Genomic DNA, 25,871 nt, shown 5'->3' on the forward strand with positions numbered 1-25,871 from the left:
GCCAGTGCATATGCAGTTGTTGCCGTAGAGCCCTAGAGCCAATCTTTTCCCCCATGCCATCACTCCGCCACTCGCTCCCACTGGCCGCTCACTCCAATCGCCGCCAGATCGAGTGATGGAGATATGGTGGAACCTCAAAGCCTTCGGTGGCAACGATGTTCCTCCACTTGTTCCTCCTTGCGGTGGTGCTTCTGGTCTCCTTCTGACCACCGACAGTGGAGATCCGGGTGACAGATGTCCGGATCACTTGATCTGGAAACTTCGGAGCCTTTGGCGGCAGCGATGGCCCTCCTCTGCTTGTTCTTTCTCCTCATAGTGGTGCTTCTGGTCTCCTTCCGACTGTCGACGGCGGAGATCCGGATGACGGAGGTCCAGATCGCTTGATCTAGGAACCTCAGAGCCTTCGGCAACAGTGATGGCCCTCCTCTTGTTTCTCCTCACAATGGCACTTCTGGCCTCTTTCTAGCCGTCGGCGGTGGAGATTCGGGTGATGGAGGTCTAGATCGCTCGATCTGAAAATCTCGAGCTGGGCGAGGGTGACCAATTGAGCGGAGCTAAGGTGAGGGCGGTCGGAGAGGTGGTCGAGCGGAGCTACAGAGATCAAAGACGGAGATGAGAGTAGGTTTTTTTTATTTTTTATTTTAAAAATGGTCATTAAAGTTTAAACTATTGTTTTTTTTTTAAAATGTGTTATAAACCGGTCGTAAACAGATCGGATCGGGTAATCTGTTTATTAAGTAGGTCGGATTCGGATTTTAAAATCTGATCTGTTTAAATAAACAGGTCGGGTCCGGATTCTGCATTTTTTGACTCAATCCATATCTGACCCAACCCATTTATATCCAACCCAACCTAATTGCCACCCCTAGTATTTGATGGCTGGTCATGATCCTGTGTTTGCATTCCAAAATATTTTCACTAAGATAAAAATGTCCAATTGCTACACCCATAAAAGAAGAAAAACATAGTGTGTATGTACCCACAAGATAAGGCTTCTGATTTTTTTCTCTGTTTCCCAATTAGGACTTTAAATAAAGAATGCATGTGAGGAGGAGAAGAAAGAAGAGAAGATTTTGCTTTCTTCTCTGCTTTCTTACTGGGACTCTTAAAAAGATTTTGGGAATTATAAACTGAAATAAATAAGAAAAAAATCTTGCTGATATTATAAATCACAATCTGTAGCTACACGAAGGGAAAAATGCTTAGATTGCCCAGCTTAGGTGCCATAAAAATACTGGAGATATGAATCAACCAGCTTGATGAAATTCAATTATACTTCTTTTTGATCAAATGTGATTTGATTTTTGTAAAGTTTTAAGCATAACTTGGACATTGGAACTTTCTTGTAATAATTTATATTTCCACTTAGGGACCTGATGCCAGTGGCCCAAGAGAACCATGGCATGATTTGCATTCTAGAATCGATGGTCCAGCAGCTTATGACATTGTGACAAACTTTGAGGAGCGCTGGTTAAAAGCTTCAAAACGCCATGGGATTAAAAAATTGAAGAGGTCATCCGATGATGCATTGCTCAGAATTGAAAGAATCCCGTATATCATTGGGATTCAAGATTTACCATATCTAGATGACAATGATCCAGAGACCTGGCATGTTCAGGTAAAGCACATTGTAATCCTTCACTGGATTCTTCAGCAATATCATTTCTTGGTTTCATGATTTTTTTCTTATACTTCCTGCTCCATGAAATCTCAGGTTTTCCGTTCAATTGATTCAAATTCTGTGAAAGGCTTCCCAAAGGACCCAAGAAATGCTACTGCCAAGGTATGTAAAGATATAGATTCCACTATCCATCTATAACTATCCATCATTGTTTTCCTTTAAGTAACATCAACTATGATAATTTTATCCAACAGAACCTCGTTTGTGGGAAAAATGTTCTGATTGACATGAGCATACATACAGCTTATGTAAATGCCATCCGTGCGGCCCAACACTTCATTTATATTGAGAATCAATACTTCTTAGGTTCGTCATTTAATTGGGATTCAAACAAAGACTTAGGTAAGCATCATTTACAAGAAAATTAAATGTTCAGTTATTTTGGTAGTACATATTTTGAAGTTCATCAAATGCTTGAAAATCATGGATTCTGCTTGTTGCCTGTTTTTAGAAGGCTCTTTGAGACTTTGAGTACAATTTCTTGGTGGTAGCGGGTCTTTCACTTTTGAAATTAGACTAGATCAGTGGCTCATGCATTGCACGTGCCAACCAAAAAACATATCAATTGTTGAAATAACTTGCCAATAGATGATCAAGATTTAATGGTATAGTATAAATATAACCTTAAAAAATATAAGATTCTCAAGCTCTTAATACCACTTTTTGACAAAAAAGGTCATAACGTTTTGAATGTTTTAACTTTTAACTAAATATTGATTCATATAAGGTTATTATTGAAATTTAGAAGCACTTAGTCATAGCCAGTGTTGCATGGATACAGAAACGAGAATCAGATTTGGACATGTATCCAAGTATCATGGATACAGAAATGAGAATCAGATTTGGACATGTATCCAAGTATCTAACTCAGCAAAAGGGAAAAAGCTGATACAGGGATACATTTTAATTCTGAAAATTTATACATGTATAATGGAGATAACCCTGTATTATACATCCCTGTTGGTAGGTTTTAGCCAAGACCGAAACTGGATGAAACTACCAAAGCTGATCAGTTATGGAAACCAACTAAAATTCCAAAACTAGGGTTTCTTTGATTAGTCTTGCTCCATTTGGCTAAAAGGTTTTAGTTATGATGATATTTAAAGTTTGCTTTGAATCTTAAATAATTGCTCTTTTGAAAATGCTAATGTAAGTGTGTGGGGAAAGAATGTCTACATGGAATGTGTACCACATCCTACCCTTGTTAAATCCCGGGTCTCAATGAATTGTACGTGGGGTTGACATCAAGAGGGGGCTATTTGTGATCCACAAGGTTGCCTACAGCACAGGGCATCTAGCAGCATAGCCCTCTTTATCTTGGTTTTGTGAGTTAAGTAACCAACAAAAGAGTTCCATTACTTTCCAATTGGGTGTTCATGTATAATGGCAGGCCTTTCTTGCATAAATTTTCCTTGAGCAGGAAACTGGCCCCAATTCACAAATGTTAACATTAGTTGAGAGGTTCTGTCAAAAATTACAAAACATTTGCTTCAATCCATTAAGTGATCCTATATATATGGAAAAGAGCTTGTATTTTAAATTAGGGCATGCTTTGATTTTAGCCATACCTTTTGGAAGTAAATTTATGTAACTTGATTTAAGAATTCATGCCTGCACCTAATCCTGTGCACCATGCGAACAGAAAAGTTGAGAATGTGCAAATATATGAGAAAGAGCAATCCATAACTATGGGTATCACTCGTCAAGGAATTCAATTGAGGCTATAAATTTTCTTTTGATTTTTTTACAAGTGTAAGCTGGATTTATAGGATGTTAGATTCCACAATCACTATTTCTGTTTTATGATTTGTCATGCTCTGCATACGTAGATAGGAAATAGGGTTGTAAATACTAAAGAATGGCAATCTCACCAGGACTTCTTGTCTACTTATGCCTTACATGTGTACTACACTTAGTGGACCATTCAAGCCTAAATTTGATTCTTATTTAAACCTTTCAACTCGGTATAGTGCTCTGCTAGTTTCAGATGCCTATTTTCTTAAGAGGATGTCATAAGTGTCATTTCTTTTCCTGCTAGAATGTCTTGTCTATTTTATGGGTTTTGTGCCTTTGGGTTCACTTTTGTTTACAATGGTTGCTACATCTTTTCAATTCTTGTACTTCCATTATATTGGTTCTTATGAGGAATTTTTTTTCCTTTGTGTTTATTATTCAGGTGCTAACAATTTAATACCAATTGAAATTGCTCTTAAAATTGCAAACAAAATTAAAGCAAAGGAGCGGTTCTCTGCATATATAGTTGTTCCCATGTGGCCTGAGGGTAATCCAACTGGTGCTGCTACACAGAGGATTCTTCATTGGCAGGTTAGATCTAACTACCTGAAATTACATGCTGTGTCACAAGATATGTTAGTGTTATAGTTATGATGCTATGTGGCTGTTTGCTGTTCATTTTAGTATTTGTAGAAATGATATATGACATCTCTAGCAAATCCAAATTATTAGAAAGTTGGTTTTTTTTATTATTATTTCATAATTATTTTGTTATCTGTTCTTTCTTTAGTTCTTTCATAGGTATGTAGCTTTTAGTCTCCTAACATGCTTGTTGGAGTGAAAATTTAAACTTTCTAGTTTTCCATTTGCTAATGTCATAATTTCTTGTATTTTTTATTTTTAAGCTTCCTCATTATATTGCACCCATGTATTTATGCTTTTCATGTGCAGTTAATTGTGTGGTTTTTGTTTGTCATGCTTCTGTGGCATAAGCACTGATATGCAGTGCTACATAGAGACATTCTAGTTGTATATAAAAGCATGCATAGAAAAATAACGCTTTTCAATGATATTTATCTAAGAAAACATTTGTCTAATAGATGGACAAGCTTTGAAACATCTTTTAGTTTTTTAAATAAATTTTGCACCATCAATTATTCTTTGCCATTTTGTAAGTACCTGTGTATGTCGTACAGTCAGCAACTTCAGAAGATGTAAATCTTTGTAGGAGCAAAGTTAATGATGAGACTTATGAGAGAGCAAAGTAAAATCCCAAGTTAAGGTTATCCTACTTCGATTATGCTACATTCTTCATGAAAAACACTATCAAAGAACTATTTTTTATGAGGAAATTGGATCTACCCTTGTTTGATAAATAACAGCTACAGGAAGCAAATATGAGCATCAAGTATAAAAAGCAAGCAGTAAGTAACACTATTATCAACAAAAATGGACAGAATTGTCAAACAGAATATGTAAAAACTAACCAGGCAAGGTTTCAGCAAGTAATTAATGGAGTGATGTTTATTAAGGTAAAAATTCATATATGTTTTTTTCTTGCAAATTCATTACAGTCATCAGCATATGTGCAGCAATATACTGTTATGAACTTATGATATTTGCAGCTGTCTTGAACAATTATTATAACTTCATTTTGGAAACCAGCTGCCAGAAGAATGGTGAATGTCCCCACCATACACTATATCCGAGATTCCAAATATTTATACACACCTATAGATTTATACTAGTTTTTTTACTTGTCATTGCCTCCATCTTATCATCCTTCATCACAAACTCATTTCTTATGATTTTGTTTACAAGAATGCCTCTAGGTTTTGTCAATTATCCATTGTGTCCTCTATCACTTCTTCTATTTGTTGCCATGAAATGTGGCTAGCTGCTAGCCAAATATTACCTCCCATAACACAAATGTAAATTGTTGGGCCACAAACATAGAAGAGAAGCAACAAAAAGAAAAAGAAAAAGGTATTGATTTGTTGTTTTCCTCAACATCAAACATGATTAATCATCTGGAGTTCTGGACTGATTATCACAATTATAATTGTTCTTCACTTCATATATATCAGCATATTATGGTTGCTAGTAGCTTGCTCATCTTCCGAAATGCTCAACGTATCCCTGATTTCGGAAAAGTCAAGTCATTTGAACTATATTGCTAGCATCCACCTTTGAAATTTGGATCCCCCTAGCAGGGTCTATATGACAGGCATGAAGATGGTGCAATATGCATGGCCCATGTATTCTTCACTTTCAAATGTTGTTATACTGTTTTCTTGGTAGTTTCACCTAGATAGGGTTGGAATCGGGCTGGGCTGGGCCACACCCTTGTCCAAGCCTGATCAAAATCTTTTTGGCTTAGGATAGGTTTAGGCTCGACTTCTTTTTTCAACATCTCAACCCGAGTCCAACTTGAGCCCAAGCTTAGCCCAAAACACAATTGGGCCAAAATCCTAACCGCCATGCCAACTTCCTTTCCACCATAGAGAGGCTAAGATTAGTGAAAGACAGATGAAAGAAGAGAGAGGGAGGGGGCCTCGTTGTCATCACTGATGGCTCCCCACCAGCGGCACCACCATGACCACTGCCTAATCTCAATCGTGGCTGCATCATCAAGATTTGTCACACCATTGACCTCTCCCCTATCTCCAACCTTGACTAAAGCATCTTTCCATCGTTGCCTTCAGCTTCTTCCAGCCCTCTGCTTCTACCTTAACAATTTCCCCTCCCCGCCACCCCACCTTGACCTCTCCTCCAATCGTCTTTGCTCCCACACCATCATCCTCTTCTATCGGGCCCACATGCTCGATGATGCCATTTGCACCTTCAAGGCCTCTCTTCTCCCTCTCTCCCATCCAAGGAATGGCATACTGGCCCAAATCGCCCAATTCAGGGGTACTGAACCATACTACCCTAAATCACTCAATTTATGGCATACAAAACCATACCACCCTCAAACACTCGGTCCAATCCCTCAACACCCTCCTTAAGTTGCCTCCTCACCAAGAAGCATGACGAGGTCGCTCGGATCTTTCAAGATTACCCCACTTCTTATGGCCCTAATTGCGCATAGGATCAATCAGCCTTGGGCAAGGTTTGGGCTTGGTTTCAAGCCGACTTCGGGCCTAATTTTGGGCTCTGGCTTTGGACCAGGCTGGGCCAAGCTAAGCACCAACTTGAGCTCGGCTCAAAGTTCCTTTAGGCCTTATTTAACCAGACCTAAAGCTAGCTCAATTCGACGAGCCTTGGGCTGACCCAATCCCACTTCCTAAGCTACACCCAAATTATAGTCTCATTATCCTCCTTAGTGATGGGTGAATACGTCAAATGTACTCTAATGGGTGAAGATAATAATCAATTGCTTCTTAGATCAAGTACTTGATATATAATTAAAGGTTGACTTAGCATCTATCAACCAGTGTAGGACCTTTATTTTAAGCACTAAAGGATACATTAAAAAAACATCTAACTTTTATGCCCTTATCATACAAGAAGATTTGAGGCATGACACCTTGATATTGTTTTTGCACCTACATTAAGTAATCCTTTAAAATGGGGTAATATTTCTGATCCAGATGGATCATCAAACTCGATGTGGACACTTTGACCACTACAGATATCCAGAAGGATCATCAAACTTCATGTGGATTACTTTCGTCACTATGAGGACTTGATGTGGATCATGTTGGCCACTATGAGTAGAGCTAGATAGAATCCAGGAGCAAGATTCACCACATCAAGAAGCCAAATTGCATGCCAAACTTCAGAAGTTGATAGTTTGGCCATATGGTGCTTAATTAAGATAATCTTTTTTCTTAAAATTGGGTATCTTTTCAAGATCTACAACTTTGGGCCAGCCTTGAAGGGGTTAAATCGAGCCAAAATTTATTATTTTTTGCCTCAAAATGGGCTGGTCAAACTGAAACTTTTCTTTTCAGATAAAACTTTGATTGGGAGATTATCTTCCAATCTGTAAAGAAAAAATAAAAGAGACAGAAAATGGACTTGAACCCTACTCTCAAAAAATTCTCTTCTTTTTTGTGAGATTTGAGTAGAGCGGATTGAATGAAATCTTCTTTCTTTTCAATCAGATCTAGTTGGTATCAAAATTTCTGTCCTCTACATCCATGGAGAATTAATTAATAAAACAAAGGGGGATTTAAGCCCTACTTTCATAATTTTTCTATCATCTTTTTTCTTTTGTTAGATTCGAGCTGAGCGGGTTAAAAAAATCTTTCTTCTTCCCGATCAGATCAAGTTGGCATCAGAGCATCAATCCTCTATATCTATGGGAGGTATAGACGCACGAGCAATACGAGCAGTCAGAAGAAAGACTATTCCTACTTGAAGTACATTGAAGGACAAGACGAATATGACTGTTAGTTCTACCTCAATGGATGATGAGATGAAGGAATATTTCACACAACTGAACGAAAAGATTACCCACCTCATTGAGGGCCGGTGTCTCAATTGATGACGCCTTCAACACAAGCACTAGCAACTTCTATAGCGAAGTTGTCTCCTATGTTTAGAAATCAAGATCCCCATCTTAATTCTGATTTAGCAGGGGCTAAATTCCCTAAACAAGAGGAGCTCTAATTCGGGTAGATGATCAAACTCGATGTGGATTACTTTGACCATGATGGATATTCAGAAGGATCATCAAACTCGCTGTGGATCACTTTCGTCACTACGATGACTCGATATCGATCATGTTAGCCACAAGAAGTTGAGCTAGATAGAATCAATTCAGGAGCAAGATCTGCCACATCAAGAAGTCGAATCGCGTGCTAAACTTCAGGAGGTGATAATTTGGTCATACGATGCTTGATTGAGATGATATTTTTTTTTTAAAATTAGGCATCTTTTCAAGATTTACAACTTTGGGCCAGTCCCTAAAGGGGCTAAATCGGGCCAAACTTTCATCGTTTTAGCCTCAAAATGGGGAGGTTAAACTGAAACTTTCCTTTTCAGGTAAGACTTTGACCGGGAGATTATCCTTCAATCTGTAAAGAAAAATAAAAGAGAAAAAAAAAGGACTTGAGCCCTCCTTTCGAAAAATTCTCCTCTTCTTCTTTGTGGGATTCGAGTTGAGTGGGTTGGAGAAAATCTTTTTTCTCTCCGATTGGTTAAACTCCTGCACCAGTACCAAATATGATTGTCTTCTAGAAGGCATAAATATCAAACATTGACTTGTATCGAGAAACTATAAACTCTCACTGAATGTTTATATGAGTACTAACAAAACATCCATGTAATTGCATATACTAATACCTATTGTCAAAATTGCATGCATCTTTTCATGCTAAACAATCAACTTGTATGTACTGAATTCTTGGAAGTGTCAATTTTCTGTGGGTTGGCCTAGCACCTGAATTGTGGAAATAAGTTTTTAATATATGAAAAAAAATAATGAATATGTCCCCATTAGAAAAGAAAACTGAAATTATGGTTTTAAGTGCTTAAATACTCCATTTACTTATTCAGTCTTAATGTTAGTATTTGGGTACGGCTGGAATAATGATTCTGAGATTGAGGTAGAGAAAAACTTGTTAAGCAAAAGTACATCCTCAATGACATACAAAGGATAGTTTCATTGCTGTGCAAGGCATTTAGATTTGTTCTTTTGAATTGTTTTTTGTGGTGTTAGATATTCTTTCCTTGCTTTGATACCTTACACATGTATGTTTCATAGGTTGATGGCATTCTTCATAGGTTATCAATGGAACCAGGATGTACAAGTGCTTTGTATGCCTCCATTGGAATTTGTTCTGTTGGAAGCATCTAAGAAACACCTAAACCATGTGCATCATTTTGAGATATTCCTTTTGCCACATATGCACTTTCCCTTTTATTCTGATCATTACATTGAATCTGCTATAATTGTCTGCATTATCATTAAAATTGCTGTGTGTGTAGTAAAGTTGTTATGGTTTTCGTTGGGCACTGCAGAATAAAACAATGCAGATGATGTATGAGACAATTTATGGGGCCTTGAAAGAAGTGGGCCTGGAGGACACATATGAGCCACAAGACTATTTGAACTTCTTTTGCCTTGGTAATCATGAAGTGTCAGACCCAAATCATTTTTCAGATGGAGGTCTAAAGTCAGCAAACACTCCTCAAGTAAGACCCCTTATTTTTAAGGAATATTCACTTTTGTCTCTCATATTTCTGCTGGTTTTCATAATTTTCTATTGTTGATATGCTGCAGTCATGTTACCATAGCATGACAACCTTTTGATAACCGTTTTGGCATAAGAGAGGATGCTGATGCTTATCTGTTTCTATGGTTGGATTTGTATTCAGCTTTAACTACCTTGCTTGCAACATTCAAGTTCAAAATTTTACAGTCTACTGCAGAAGTTTGAAGATAATTTTTCATAAGCATGGTCTATTTATCAACCTAGTCCAACCAATTAGTACCTCTTTTTCAAAAAGTTATTTTGATCCAATTTTTTTGATCATCCGATCCACTTTCTACATGCGTACATACGTACATACATATATACATACGTACGTATGTACGTACGTACATATGTATACATGTATATATATTTACGTACGTATGTATGTATGTATGTATGTATGTATGTATATGACAAGCTGCATCGAGAAGTTAAATCTATTTATAGCTAATGAAAAACAAAATCTAAAGTCTGCAAACTGTCTTAGTTTATGTGAGCTCAGGATGTTGGACGTGTAATGCTGCTGATGTGGCAATGCATCATGGCTGAGGCCATGCTGAAAATTTTTGGTGTGAATGCATACATGTGTATGTGTGTGAGGGAGAGTATTTGCTTGGTGTTTGGTCTTAACAATATCGTTCTGATTTTCTAGGTGCTTGCCAAGAAGAATCGGCGTTTCATGATATATGTGCATTCGAAAGGGATGATAGTGGATGATGAATACGTGATACTGGGTTCGGCAAACATCAATCAAAGGTCAATGGAGGGTACTAGAGACACTGAGATTGCAATGGGTGCATACCAGCCCCAGCATACATGGGCAAGAAAGCTCTCTGGACCTCATGGTCAGGTAAGAGCAGCAATCTTAATCTTGGTCAAATATTTGACACATCTCCATATGCTGTGTATAAGTGCAGCACCTTCTTGTAGATATCCTGGTAATGTTGCTTTAAAGATTCATCTACATTAGGCGTAGCTCCCATCTGTAACAGTGCATGATATCTACTTCAGGGATCTGTTGCATCTGAGCCTTAATTTTATATGAGCTTTGCCTAGTTGTGGATCTTGGGTTTTTCACCACTGCCTGTTCATTGGACTTATATTAGTCTCCATCTAGAGACATCTATTGGTTCTTTTCTTCCATCAAGTTACACTCCAGGCCTAGCAATTCTTTCTGGTCTAATGCATTTCCAGTGCTATACTATTCTATATTCTTCTTATCCTACAGTTATCTTTTGGATTTTGTTTCTGCTTTATTCCTCATCAAATTAACAGCAGCTCATTGACATTTAGTACCATCTTTTTTCATTTTATTGTGGCTGAATCTGGCTTACTATCTTGCTCTTCACAAGTAGAAATGACAGCTCATATTACTCTGCGGATCTTTCAATTGCAATGATCATTTTATGTCTATGATGATAGACTCTTCTATTGGAATATTCTCTGCAATGTCTATTTAACTGCTCAAGAAATGGTATCTGACTAGTGACCAAACATGTAGATCTATGGCTATAGGATGTCGCTGTGGGCTGAACACACTGGAACACTTGAGGAATGCTTCACTCGTCCAGAGAGCCTTGAATGCATGAAACGAGTCCGGGACATGGGAGAGCAGAACTGGAAACAGTATGTGGCTGATGAGATTACTGAAATGAGGGGCCACCTCCTAAAGTACCCTGTGAGCGTCGACAGAAAAGGCAAGGTGAAGCCTCTTCCTGGATGCGAGACATTCCCAGACATGGGTGGAAATATTTGTGGATCTTTTATTGCCATTCAAGAAAATCTTACAATCTAAGAGATCGCAAGTGATCCATATAGACTTCTTTGGACATTCTTATACTAAACTAAGTGGGCCTCCGCCATTGATATAGGATACGTATACAACAGAAGACCATATTGAAAAAGTTGAATTTTCACTTAAATAATTTTTTAGGATTCTTGTTTTCTTTTTTTGTTGAGAATTAGCATCTGTTATATTGATGAGGCATTTGTAATGTAAATACGTGTACAGACTTCTTGTGTATAAAACACTATATATTTTATCACCCCAGAAATGAGTTATCAGTCATTTGATATTTATCTTCGTCTCCTTTTTATTTTTCTGCGTTCTCACATACTCTTCTATATTTTCACACAATGAGCAGTACTATAGTGACATCAACTAATCAGCGCTTCTGATGTTATCATTTACTTTGTTGGACGGTAGCATGCCTAAAGCAATTGTTCACGGAGTCCGAATGGAAAATGAACATCGGGGAAATGGGAGGAACCAATTTGGGCCTAATAAGTGGTTTAATTGGTGGGTCAGTTGTAAAGCAGTTTTCTTAAAGATTAATGTTTCTCCTAGCTCCACAAGAGCATCCTACATGCAAGTCAGTGTCTGAATTCTGAATCTAAACTGACTACTTAATTGACTTAGATTACGAATTAGCAACTAAACTTGCTGAACCCAAAGTGCCTGATTAGTGACTTCATGTTTGGACGATCTTATCTCTCATGACCGTGATCAATAAACCAGTTTTCGTGATCATTCAATCTATTTTACTTGTTCGTTTGTTCTTACATTTTCACTTTTTTGGTCTTAAAAAGAGGAACAGATGCTCGATTCCCATCATGATCATTAATATCTGTCGAGACCCAAAGATTAATGAATAACTAAAGCTGTTTGGATCAATTTAAGTTGGATGATATTTACTGAGCAGGTGTTTGGTTGGGAGAAGTGGGATCTGAAATCAGAATCGGAATGGATGACTCTCATTCCAACCGTTTGGTTCGGAGGAGTCCAATTTCAGAGTAGAATGGGAATGGCTCAATTTATATAGAACTCAATTCCTACTCTCTTCTATGGATTAAAATTTTTATTCCAATTCTGATTACGATTCCCATTTCGATTCCGGTCAGAATCAAACGCTTCGGAGGATTTGGCCATTCCGATTTCAATTCCAAGCTATTTCGATTTTCATTTCTATTCCAATTTCGGTTACGAACTAAACACCTTGCTCAACCCCTTGAGCCATTCTTGTATTGTTTTGCTTTTAATTTTAATTAAGTAAATTAAGCCAAGTTCCACTTTTCTTTTAACAATAAAAATAATAAAACGATTAAGGAGTAACCATAGAAACTAGATCACGAAATAGATTAGACTCATTTTTTTTTCACTCCTAGTTTTTTCTTTTATAAAAAAAAAATCATAAACTAATTGGATAACTTTAATGATCATGCAAATTGAGCTTTAACTACCTTTTATTCTGAGTTTGTTTGGAAAATTTATGGTGATGGTTCCGCACTACAGGCTGCTCTGGTGGAGGGAATGGCTATCCTTCACATTCATGGGGCAAAAGTGCATGCCGGATGAAGCTTAGACAATTACCAGAAATGTAATGTCTTAGATGTTGCTTTTGCTATTTGGTGCATAAATTAGTTTCGCTGGTAAGGAGCTGGTTTGTCTACTTTGGCCTGAAGCACGTTTTATATCTAATTCAGTCTAGTAAGAGTAAAGTCTCTCTTAATTTGAATGTAGGATATTCTGGACCTGACATCCTGGATCAGAACCGAATATGTGACTACTGAGGACTTTGGTATTGACCACTGAGGACGATCGAAAACCACTTGGCCCAGTTTAGTAACAGGTTACAGGGTAAGGGTATTTATCCCCAACTTATCTGCCATTATACTCATGTAAGAGGCGAACGCGCCATTTAGCAACCACGGAAAATTATTGACCATTAGGACTTGAGCTTGCGTTGTGATCGGCCCCCAAAGACTGACTCGATCCCTGCAGCAACAGAATATCAAAACTTTTTTTTTTTTGGGTAGAAAAAGTAGACCTTCATTGAAGCAGTGAAAAGTTTAATTGCAACAGTGACCTGCACAATATATGGACAAAACACAGACCAAGCAAAAAGAGATACACAAAGGACGAAACAGTTATTCCGTGGTACAAACAAAAGTACAACAAAACAAAAGAGAGGAAAGGTGTAAAGTTTTAACCGTTTGACATAAAGAGAAGTAAAATTAGACTCCACAAAAGAGGTGTAACTAACTGCAATGTACGACCCTTAGATGGTTGAACGAAGTGTGTTCTGCTGGAGCAGAGGAGCAGTAAATGCACATATCATCAGATTTCCTTTGTAATTATATAACAGAAGTCCATGTGAGCCATGATGATATGAGTAGTAACAGCAGAGAACACATGGTACTGTATAGTTGTAAGCCAGCCGAGAAGTATAGAAACAGCAGAAAATAGTAGAATTTAACCTACAAAAACCGGCCTGATGCTACATCGTTGCAATCCTTTCTGATATATTTGATGAATTAACCCGGTAATATAAAGAATAGGGATAATGCATACAAATTCAACTCTCTGAAAGTTACTAGGCATGCTGATAAATAAATGCTTGACCTTCGAACACAATATTTTAAGGAAAATTCATTAGTTTTGGCTGCATAATATAGTGCAGAGCTATCTGGACAAATCTTTCTTCAACTAGAACCGCATAACTGAATGAAACAATCCAAACCCTCTGTAGTAAAGCTACCAAGGTTAATACTAATAGTGCTCTTTCTTCCTGATTCAAATATAGTGATATGTGGATAGGGGGGCAAAAAAACTGTTTTCATAAGTTTAAAAAAATAATTGCTCCATTGTCCGACCATCCAGCAAATTTTTCTCCTGAGATTTTAAGTCAGTAATTTTGACATTTACCAAGACATGGTCAAAGATACAGATTTCACAACAGATCAATTGAACTTTGTTTGCTAGCCCGAATCTGATTGTATGACCAGTCTTAGCAGCAGGCATGCATATAGGAGAGAGCTGATGCTAGTAAGATAAAATTTGCCCCCACCATACAGTTCTTTCCATTTTCCATCCATACATCCACCTACACCCATGCATCGACCAATATTAACTGATACAATTTCTGTTTCCCCACCTAAAGAACTCAACTCTTGACCATAATTGTTCGATACAATGATGACAATCAATATGCAAGCAAATTTTAAAACAAAAAAGATAATAATCCTATAACAAGGATACATCATCGAATGAAAACATGGGGTCAATCGACTTCTGTCCTCCAAATTAACTGCCTTCGAAAAAGATAGCACCCATATAGTAAGTTCCATTTAACAAATCATCCCTGATATATAGTTGGCATTGATCCTATATAGTTATTTCTTGTCTTTCACAAAAAGAGAGGCCACGGACTTGAGATCAAATGATCATCAAAATACAGACTGGAATAAAATGGCCAATCAACTGGAAAAAAGTGACTCAAACCAAGGCAAGAATCAACATCCAGAGAAGTGATGTAAGTTGACATCATCGATAATGCATTAGATCCATCAACAATTGATGTTTTTATTCATCAAGGCCAACACAATATTTAACCATGTAAAGATATACTAATCATGGCCAAATGCATTGCATCTGAATTCATTGAAGGTCTGAAGGAAGTCTAGTGTTTACCATATAGTATGAGTTCTAGACAGGGTTTTAAATCCCATGGAATGGGGGTGTTCCAATTTTTATCTGGAACGGGACACGCCGCATCCCGCCCCATCTCGGTGGCCATCCCAGTACATGCTTGAAATGCCCTATATATATATATATATTGAATTTATCTTAAAATTTTATTGATCTATTTATTGTTTAAATATTTTGAACTTCTAAGATAAGGTACGGCTGAATATAATTTTTTCGATTTAAAAGAATATATAGGATAAGAATCCTGGCCTAAGCAGCATCTAACTATACATAAATAGGTCAAGCAGAGTCACGAGCATCGATCGGAGCAGCTGTGTGGGATCTGTGAGTGCGATTGCTTGGGAGAAATCACAGACTCAATATTTTGACAGCTATATTGTATAGATGCGATCATGGACAAGATCGAATGGATCGCATCGCGTAACCCAAGAGAGAAATCTGTATCATGATTGCATGCACCAGGTGCAATTGGACCGTGTCAAATCCCATGGTGGATAACACACCATGCTACCCATTGTATTTCATCAATTCCTGATTGCGCGCTACCGAACATGCATATGCTTTGCAATTTGCCCTAGTTCACTTGGACTTGGCGCGTGCACCAGGTATAATTGGACCGCGTCAAATCCCATGGTGGATAACACGCCACAATGTCGCTTGTATTTCACCAATTCCCGATTGCATGCTATCCATCGTGCATATGCTTCGGGATTTGCCCTACGTGTATTTGACCTGGTGCATGAAATAATTTCCCTCCCGAAGGCCCCAAACCCTCTTTCCTTCCCCTACAGTCTCCCCTTCCTTCCTCCCGAGCCCCGATTGGCTTCGGCACTCCACATCGAAAAATCCAATGGCCTCTCTCCACTTTCCTCCCTTCTCCTTTCCGAGCTATCCTCCCGCCAGCATACTCTGCTCTCAAAAATCGGAATCAAAGGACCAATGCCGTACTTCCTCGGGCGATGATACCGACCCTGCAGACAAGGTCAATACTCCCCTTTCCTTCATTCCCCCCCCCTCCGGGAATGAATGGGCATTCGAACTTCGAATCACCATCGTCATTTGAAAAGAAGTTAGGGCATGACCGGGACGACCATACTGGCACCTGATCCGATCGAGATGAAGATGGACCGGTCAGACCAAAGATCGAAAATGCATTTCAGGACCCCACACCCATCCCTAGTGCCAAAATCCCAAAGGAATGGGACAGGGTGGTCGGGTTGGCCCCTGTCCCGTCGGGACTTCAATCACTGGTTCTTGATATATATTTGTACCAATAGATGACTAATAGCCACCTATCATCGATACATTATCCAATTACAGTCCACCAGCAGCAATAGCCGGTCATAAAGGACTCGTTTGGTTGGCAAAAAGTGGAGAGGGAAAAGTGTGGTCCATAGAAAGTGGAAAAAACCCCTTTTATTTGGTTTGAGTTTTCAAAGAACAGAAATTAGAAAAGATGTTTCCAAGGGAAAACAATTCCCATGTTTTAGGAAAAAGAAAAACCCATGTAGGATGGATTTTTGGAATTCCTATGGGATTGAAATTAGAAGCTCTTTTTTTCTAAAAGTAATCTTTAAGCTATCAAAAGATCTACGGCAGTAATGAACATTCTCTCCATCACAATGCCTCAAACCCCCTTCTACCATGATCTATGATAAAAAATACCCTTAACCATTATAATTTTCAAACAACACTAGTTTATAGAATAGGATAAAGTTTTTCCTTGTATTAAGGCTATAATAGATATTTTGCACACTTTTCTCAAAAAAGTGGATGCTAAACCAACCATGAGCTATTCTAGAATAAGCTATTTTTCTATAATCCACCAACCATGCCAAAACTACTTTCCCATGCATCATATTTCTAAGAATCAACTTCTTAGGACTAACATTCCAAGGAAAAAAAATCCTTCCTGCAAACTAAATGAGCCCAAAGTGGCATTGCAGGACTTCATTCACCTGTCAAAGTGATGAAAGATACTCATCTACTTTGACTCAATGAAGCCAAAGAAACATTCTCAGTGTACAGGCATCTCCATGGACTGGCCTTCTGTGCCTGTAAAGAGGATCAATCTGAGTTACCCCATTAGGTGAATGGATGCTGAGCAAAAGCAATACTGTCTTTTTTCACCAAAATTTGCAATTCAATATCAGCAACATCTGAGGTCCAATCATAAGTAATAGCTCTCATGTTTTCACTATATACCCATCGCAGGTGCAGGCAAGTACCACCAACTAGGCATAACCCAACCATCTCCAACCACTTAGAATCCTTAAATGGCATCAAGCAGCCGTTGCTCTTCAATAACATAAAAGTGTAAACTGTACATAAAGCATTTGAAGAAAGTACTACGGTACAAATCAAGTAAGTAGATGCAGAATTATGTAAGACAGATATCCATGTACATTATTGGAGGGTTAGTGATGAATGAACAGGTAGCTGGATCCACCAAGGGCATCAAGATGAGCTTAGAAGTGTTCTACTGAACAAATCCATTAATAAAATTTTATTTGTAATCAGACTATTTTCTCAAACATCATTGCTACTGGGAAGTTTCTGGTGAGGAATTTGAACAAAAATCTAAGTTGAATTCTCTGCATTAAATTGCACTTAATTCTGGACTATCAAATAAGTAGACCTGTTTATATTGTGGAATTCTGGTGAGAATAAGACTGTGTAAACAGGAGAAATGTCAGAGCTGATGAAAAGACTGATGAGGTCCATTCCACGTATGTTTATAGTTCTAACAGAAGCAATATTAGAGTAAACTAGCAGGACCAGACCTGTTGGACAAAACATTAAAAATAGATTCGACGTTGTTTAGCTGGTTTACATTATCTTGGATATTACGTGAAGAAGTATGTTCCCATTTCTGTGCCTTAAACTAATAATGTTGTAAACAAAATTATGTAAGAGCATATCTGCACATACATCATGTCTAATATGCTAAGGAATCTGATGAAAATTAAAAAAATGAATAATAAAAGAAACCCTCAGATAATGTTCAGTTACAAGGAGAATTGCATGGACAACTTGTTTTCCTCAGAAAACTAAATTTCCATTTGTTTCTTTCAACAGAATATTGAGAATTTGGAAAACTTACTACTGCATCTCTGGAAAACTTATCCTCCCCTTTTCTGTAGATTTCCTTAAAATCAAACAAACACTTCATTGAATTGACAGACAAGAAAATTTAGAATTTTCTTAAAACTAATTTTAAAACATCCCCTGCACCAACCAACGCTACTAGAGTGTGCTAGAAATACAGCATAAGCATTTAATGATCAAATCCTATAGTACAACCGGTTAAGCTTCCCAGGCAAAAAAAGAAAAAAAAAACTGCAGCAAGCTGTTTTAAGCAGTAATAATTCACTATTTTCATATGTGATGCACATTATAAACATGTGATCATTCATCAGAATCCCATTTTAACCATTTGGACCCATGTCAAACAGCAGACAATGCCTGAAACTATGACGACAACTTCTAAAACGAACAAGCCAGAAATATTTGGAGAGTTGTGTCAAGAATTGTGATTAAAAATATGGAACATACAATCAAAGACAAGGACCAATCGGTAGCTTACACAACAGAATTTCTGTCACAAGTGACAATGCCATGTCCTTTGCATATATGTTTACATCCAACATATTATAATATGGACTTGGTTAATAGCCAATGAAAAAAAAAAATTAAAAAAAAAAGAAATTATATATCGTATCCAATGTCCACAAATACAAGACCGACTCAAAAGAGAAAGGGAAAAGATATATCCATCTTAATTATAATCATCATACAGTACACAATAACATGATTGACTATTCAATGGTAACATGTCAGTGACAATTTTGTAATCACACTCAAAGTGGCTGATAGTTCCCAGCCATAACTAATAGTATAACTGAGAAATTGCATACATATGAGTGATATATCAATCAAAAATTTATAATTGACATAGATGGCTCATAGAGGTAGGAGGCAAACTGCTCTCATAGCATCCTATTGAAAGGCTTTACAATATTACCACAACTTCTACAGACATCTGGTCTAGAAGCTGTAGATTTATTGTGCTAAAAGAGCTGAACAGCATTGGAAGCTTGACAACCAGTCCCCATGAAACTTCAATTTAAGTCTGTAAAGCGAGCATTGAGATCTATTCCGCTCACATGTTTTTCCGACTTCTCTCAATATAAAAAAAAAAAAGAAAGAAAAGGCATCTTAATTCACAAATTCAATTGAATCTAGTTTAATTTGGAATCCTATTTTGAAAAATGATGAATTTAAACAGATCTATATCAAGCACATATAAATGAGATACGGCAAGTCAGTAGATGTTAAGGATAGGTTTGAAGAGTTAAAATACATGTTAGTGATGTAATTCCTCAGTTAGAGGTTATGACCTTTAACTAGCATGTTTCTTGTCAAATCATTCTAGAAGGGAGACAAAATATCCTTCTTCAATCATTCAGCAACTGAAATAGTCACCCATCACATTGAAATTTAGCATCGATATGATCCATAATTGTGAAACACTGATATACTCTTGGTCTTCTTAATCAACCCAAAGAGAACTTTTAGCATAGTCGGAATAATACCATTTTGAAGCAACTTAAAAGTTCTGAATGGCAACAATACCTAGACTCACATTCTAATGAGATCCATTATATTAGCCCTTTTGGGTCATATTATAATGTACACATAATTAAATAATCATCAAAAGAAAGAGACAGTCTTGTTTAAAACTGCATTACGGCCCTAATAGTCCAAAAGATGAACTATTCATCACATATGGTGTGCATCTTCCCATTCATTTGCACTTCATCTTTTGAAATATAATTAGTGCTACTGGACATTCATGTTCAACTCCAAAATCCATGCAGATACGTATCCAAGTAGCATACATATCGGAAAAATGGATGCTTAAGAAGTTTTTTAGTAGCCATTTTAAAGATTGAAAAAGAATTGAACCCTTCCAGCAATGAGTGAGTTAAACTCTTCCAACAATGAGTTTTGTGTGGTTGTTCTTTCCAAGATTTGGTAAGGATGTAAATTTTGAAACAACTTTCTGCAAAATATTATTTTGCTAACATCCTTAATTAATTTGGAAGTTAGAATGAGAAACATGTACACTGAAAGATCTTAACAAGTAATATCCTTTTGAACAATATTTTTTTAAAAGTTTAAACATATAATGTGTAAAAGGTAAATATATAATTTAATTAGATTTATATGTTATCCTGCATATTCCCGTATCTCTCTTTTTGCTTCTTGCTGAGTTAGATACATGGATATGTGTCCAAATTCAATTCTCGTATCCATGTCCATGCAACACTACATGTAATACACTCCATGATATTGAGAAGAAAGTCCTGTTCTTCTGTGATAGAGCTTTTCCAAGTTGAGTTACATACCACCCGTATCTCACTCCTGATTATGCCCATTACTGTGGCACTCGTGATTCTCATAACTTGTCTATGACAAAGCACCCACTCATAGCCTAATAAAGTGCACAGTTTTTTAATAAATTCTTTAAAATGATATCATTTAAGAAGAAGCATAGTTTTCATCTGGCATGGATCATTTGATGAGAAAAAAATTACTCAAAAGATACATAGTTGGACAAACAATAATTTGATTCAGATTTTTATAATGTGAAATATCAATAATGCAGCAACAGTTTACCTCTTTTGGTTGTCAAATTGACCATATGATTTTATGAATTTTTTTTTAATTTCAATAATTAGTATCAATTAAAATGTTATATCTTTAGTATTACATAAGATGTTATGTCTCAACTAAATTTAGGTAGAATAAAAATATAGAATATGCAAACTTCTTGTCAACAATGAAAAAAAATCACCAAATCCCATTCCTCACCAATTAATAGTTTGATTGCTCAAAAATCGATAATTTGAATTTATGATTCCATTTGGTAACATCATTGTAGGTCCATAAGGACAAAGATATTAATAAGAGAACTATACTGTAAATTTGAGAATATGTAAGAGACTAGAATGAGGGCATCTAATTGATAATGATGTTGAGGTTTCTATTTTTATAATTGGCAGAGCTTATCCAGGAGCAAATCTTACATCAATAGCCTAGTTATTGAGCAATAAAATCATCGTGGCAAAAATTTAGAAGAAGTAGTTTTCCTTAATTATTCATTAAAACAGAAAAGTGAAAGGTCATAAGTTGTAGGCACTGGCACCATGATCTAAAAGATAACTTTTTCTGCCAGATTCTAAATTTGAAAGGCTAATGTACATCATAAACTCAAGTTAGAAAACAGCATACATTATGAAATATTGACCAGCTTTGCACGTCCACTATCCTTGTCTACCTCCACTTTTAGACCTAATCCAGCAATTTCAGGTGTGATGACAGGCTCTTGCAGCTCAAGTTGAGCTACCGCACATTGGTTTTCCTCATTTCCTTCCAGCAGATTCCTTACAGCCAGCAATCCCCATTCCCTCAAGAATGGATTATCCTCATCAACAACACACTGCTGCAACAGCAATGGAATCCCATTCAGCAGTCTAGTCTCATCCTGAAATTGCTTTCTTCGGTGTAGACAATTGCCAATCACAGAAACAACATCTCTCCGATATCCTTTGTATGGGCAGACCTTTGAAGAATCAGTTATTGATGGTTGTATTATTTGGTCTTTTACATGAACCATAGATTTTCTGACTGTTGATGGGAGCTCAAGCTGACGTAGATAACTCAAAAGAAGTTCCAGAAAGCAAGCTGAGAGTAATGAGTCAATGGGGGCCTCAGTGGCTGGTGATATAGGATTCTCCCAAGCACATATATCCCTCAAAATGGCAAGTGAGTATCCTAGTACATCAATTGCAGGAGAACCAGTTGGAAGAGCAGAGCTACCTCGGGAAGTAAAATCCACTATTGTAGAAGCAGCCTTCAAGACTTCCAGAATATTGAGTGCAAAATCGTTAGAAACAGCGATATCTTCAGGTCTCTCAGTCAAGCATTTCGAAAGCACACCCAAAAGGAATGCCTGCTCGTGGGTAAATATGTTATATTGGTATCCAACATCACTAGAGTTACATGACACATTTGATCGGCCTAATTTTGAAAACAAAAGGGAAAAATATGGCTCCTCGATGCAAACTTTAGAGAGTAGCCACTCCAACCACTCTTCATGATGACCAGCTGTAACAGAAACCAGAATGTGGTTGTCAAGAGTTACAGTCAAACAAGTCGTTATTGGAAGCAACTTGTGCATGTCTTCTTTAAAAACAACATAATAAACAAGAAAGGACAATACCTAAGTGAAATAATTTGGGCTCGCTTCAAATGCTAGCACAAACATAACATAAAAATCTTCTAAAATAGTGATCCAACATAATGTATAAGCATGGGCAGAAAGTTCAGCACTAAAGATTACTTATTACCAAGGTCCACAAAATCAATTCCGAGAATCATACCGGTACATTACTGCTTCAGTACAAAACCCCATGCCAAGATAGACTTTTCACTCCAAGCCATGATACTGTCCAAAACCAGATGGTACAATTTAATACCGCATGGTGCGAGACAGTTCTGCTAGGTTCATACCAGTACAGATTGAATATTGGCTCATATACCCAACCAAGCTCAATATCATACTGGTATCTTACTAATATAGTATGGTACAGTTTATACGAGATGGTACCTTGCACGAAAACCAAACATTTGTTTATTTATTTTAAATGATGTGGCAGGGACATATGGCACGTGAAGATTGGATAAAGAATCAATCATCAAGTAGCTATGCTATGTGAAGATTGCATGGGAAGAAAGTGGAAACAAGTGGCACAAGAAGATTGATTCAGGGATGAAAGTGACAACAAGTGCAAACATTTTTCTCGGAGCAGTCAACCTGATTCGAATATTGGACCCAGAAACATCTTGTCACGGTTGGTCAATCAATTGTTTGATTACAAAGTGGTGCTCACCAACATGTGGGGATTGGAGATTGCATAGGAAAAAAGTGGTCAGAGAGTAGAGACAGTTATAACCTAGCCACTTTGCCTCTTATGTACTTTAATGATGCTATGTTATATCACTATCTTTACTCATTGTTGATCTTGATCATGGTACTTTCTTAAATTGTTGTGTCTTCTGTTAAGCATTTCAGTACCTTACAGCATACTACCTCTTATTTTGTGTCTTCTGTTAAGCATTTCAGTACCTTACCGCATACTAGCTCTTATCTAGTTTAGTTCAAGCATTCAACCTCTCACTTAGTTTGATTTCTGTTTTCCTTATCATTTCTCAATAGCTTTTCTATGGACTATTTTAATTTCTTGCAGTCTACTGCATTGTCGATTATCAATTGCACAAGCAATAGGAAGTCCTCTTCATTGGAGACATGTCAAAAAACACAATGATAGACCAATCCCAAGTATTGATAACCTAGCAACAATCTGCCATGGTTAGTCGATCAACTGCCTGATCGATCTGGCCCATAAAATGGATAACATATTTTTCGACATATCAAATCTGAGTTAAGTATTGATTGACCAAGCAAACTCTGGTCATGGTTGATCCAATAAGATATCTGATCAATTTAATCCCCGCTCCACCTCACCTCCCAGAAAAAAGGGAAAATGTCTTTAGTTGATGTCAAGTATTGATCGATCAAGCAAGGCACTTGCCAGTTGCCACAGTTAACTAATCAGTTGTCTGAACAATCAAGTCCAGAATGATGAGGAAAAATAATTCGACAAGAAGTTAGACAAATATGAATTAAAGTCATATAACCTTCAAAGGCACATTGTTTGGTCGGGCAGGCTCGTAACTTAGGTAGAGGTAGAAACAATTGTGAACATTTTGAAGAGTTTCAGGACTCAAAAATTTCAATGATTAAGAATATGAAATCAAAATGGTAATCAGCTTTTCCAATAGACTAGAGATCAAGATAAGAAGAAAAGGTCAAAAGAGGAGAGCAGATATTGGATCAGGAGATCATGCTGATAAATAAAAGGGAGGCTTTTTCTGAATTAAGCTATGAAATAGACTGCATTCTGGCGAATCCGTGGTGCAAACTCCAAAGAAAGACAGATAGAAAGAAGAGAGAGACACACCAGTGGAAGCCATTGTGATGATCTCCAGGAGGATGGGCAGCCCCCTTTCGACCCCGCAAAGCTCTTCCAACCTCGGACGCCCTCCATCGGAGGAACAGCACGTGTCCAAGACCATGCACAGAGGATCGCGGACACCCGGCTCCCGGACCCGAGCCAGCTCCAAGAACCCGGACGGGAAAAACCGGGCCCAGACGGCAGACCGGTGCGCCTCCCCGGCCAGGGCGACATTCCCCAATAGCTGCAGCCCGGCCCGCAAGATCTCCGGCGGGGCTGGCGGCGGCCCCAGGAGGACAGCGGCGATCCGGTCGGGGCCGCCGGATTCGATGAAGGAGTCCTGGTTGGCGCCCTCGCCGGCGCAGAGGTTTCTAAGGAGGCGGAGGTATTGGAGGAGGGTGTGAGGAGGGAAGGAAGGGAGGCGGAGGATGGCGTCTAGGGTTCCGGAGGCGAGACGCCAGCGGCCCTCCGGGGTCTTCGAAGCTTCTAGGAGAGATTCTAGCGTTTCTCCCGGAAAGACCATCTCGTCGTCGGCCATTGCTACTCCGAGTGCTTTACACCCGCGCTCGGAAAGAAGGGAGTCACCCAATTTAGCCCGAATTAATATTTGCTCTACCAGTTTGTCTACTTACCTATAAATATGCCCTAGGTCCCGTTAGATATTAAACCTCAAAAAAAAATCTGTTTGTATATTTTTTTTACTCCGCTCTTTTTTTTCTTTCCAATCGAAACTTTGGACGAGAAGTTTTGATTTTTGAAAAATTTTTTGTGCATCACGGACAGTGTAGAACCATATATAGTGATTATCTCACATACAATATCAAAAAAAAAAATTCATACACCATATTTCGGCCCACATGTGAGCCAATCATTGCGGATGGTGCAGATGGTGTGCGCACATTCTGCACCGCCTGTGATGCATAATTTTTTTTTTTAATTTTTAATCTCCAATTCATTAGAATGCATTTTTTGCATTAATACTGATTTTGATATCTATAATTTTTTTTTTTTGATGCATTGGAATCCTTCTATAATTTTTTTCTCTTATTAAATCCCATTATCTCCGCACCTTTACTCTACTTCGATGACTAGGATCTATGTGACTATGTCTGTAAACTGCATGTCTCTTTTTTTTTTTTGGACAAAAAACTGCATGACTCTTTTTTTTCTTTTAATAGAAAAACAAGATTAGAGTAAGACAATCCGGCATAACTATCTCTCTTGAGCATGACCATAGGGCCCCAATAAGAATGTTCAATTTAGAGAGTAATTTAGGGAGAAACTCTCCTCTCCACTATATGGACTGATTTATGGCCAAGCCAACGGATGAATACGTCATCCCAGCACCATTGTGGGCCAGAGGATTAGAAATCTCTTTCAGACCCCACACCCAAGCCATCAGGATCAGTTTCCTCACGATCATACACGTTCTAACATTTAATCAAAGCCACAGCACCTGCTGCGACTCGAATCTGGGCCACTTGGTTGGAAGCCAGTGACCCGTTCCACTGGGTTGCCACCGCGGTGGCAAACTACATGACTCTTTTGTTGGATGTATGTCCTAGAAGCCAGATTGACTAACACTTGTAAAATATTCTTAGGACATAATTTGTAAATTAATTTTTATATTAATAAAATTAGGTTATTTTCATTCATATTGTGTTTAATGGGTATGATGA

General features: G+C 37.7%; 2 protein-coding genes across 3 annotated transcripts in view; one reads left to right on the forward strand and one right to left on the reverse strand.

Moving 5' to 3' along the window:
* LOC105054164 (phospholipase D beta 1) overlaps positions 1-11,700 on the forward strand; it is a 31,466-nt gene extending 19,766 nt beyond the window's left edge. Inside the window, exons 4-10 of one of the 2 annotated variants that reach the window (XM_010935609.4) lie at positions 1,370-1,618; positions 1,715-1,783; positions 1,876-2,023; positions 3,858-4,006; positions 9,386-9,559; positions 10,274-10,471; positions 11,123-11,700. In XM_010935609.4, the coding sequence (XP_010933911.2) occupies positions 1,370-1,618; positions 1,715-1,783; positions 1,876-2,023; positions 3,858-4,006; positions 9,386-9,559; positions 10,274-10,471; positions 11,123-11,416 (1,281 nt within the window). In that variant the 3' untranslated portion in view covers positions 11,417-11,700. Of the gene's footprint in view, positions 1-1,369; positions 1,619-1,714; positions 1,784-1,875; positions 2,024-3,857; positions 4,007-9,128; positions 9,238-9,385; positions 9,560-10,273; positions 10,472-11,122 lie in introns of those variants that run through there. The other variant, XM_073246164.1, reaches the window with a different exon arrangement.
* A 9,622-nt stretch (positions 11,701-21,322) lies between these two features.
* On the reverse strand, positions 21,323-24,802 carry LOC140852589 (uncharacterized). The gene is made up of 2 exons (XM_073245994.1): positions 24,199-24,802; positions 21,323-22,282 (listed from the first exon to the last, which is right to left on the reverse strand). Exons 1-2 carry the CDS (start codon positions 24,728-24,730, stop codon positions 21,408-21,410), a joined length of 1,407 nt encoding a protein of 468 aa, XP_073102095.1. The 5' UTR covers positions 24,731-24,802; the 3' UTR covers positions 21,323-21,407.
* Positions 24,803-25,871: the final 1,069 nt, after the last annotated feature.

Source organism: Elaeis guineensis, chromosome 11 (genome assembly GCF_000442705.2).
Source record: "Elaeis guineensis isolate ETL-2024a chromosome 11, EG11, whole genome shotgun sequence".
NCBI lineage: Eukaryota > Viridiplantae > Streptophyta > Magnoliopsida > Arecales > Arecaceae > Elaeis > Elaeis guineensis.

Excerpts from the sequence above, each read along its gene's own strand:
- LOC140852589 (XM_073245994.1), bottom strand. The coding sequence starts at position 24,730 with ATGGCCGACGACGAGATGGTCTTTCCGGGAGAAACGCTAGAATCTCTC. Across the intron at positions 22,283-24,198 it reads CATCACAATGGCTTCCACTG|CTGGTCATCATGAAGAGTGG; the intron begins GTGTGTCTCTCT and ends TTTCTGTTACAG.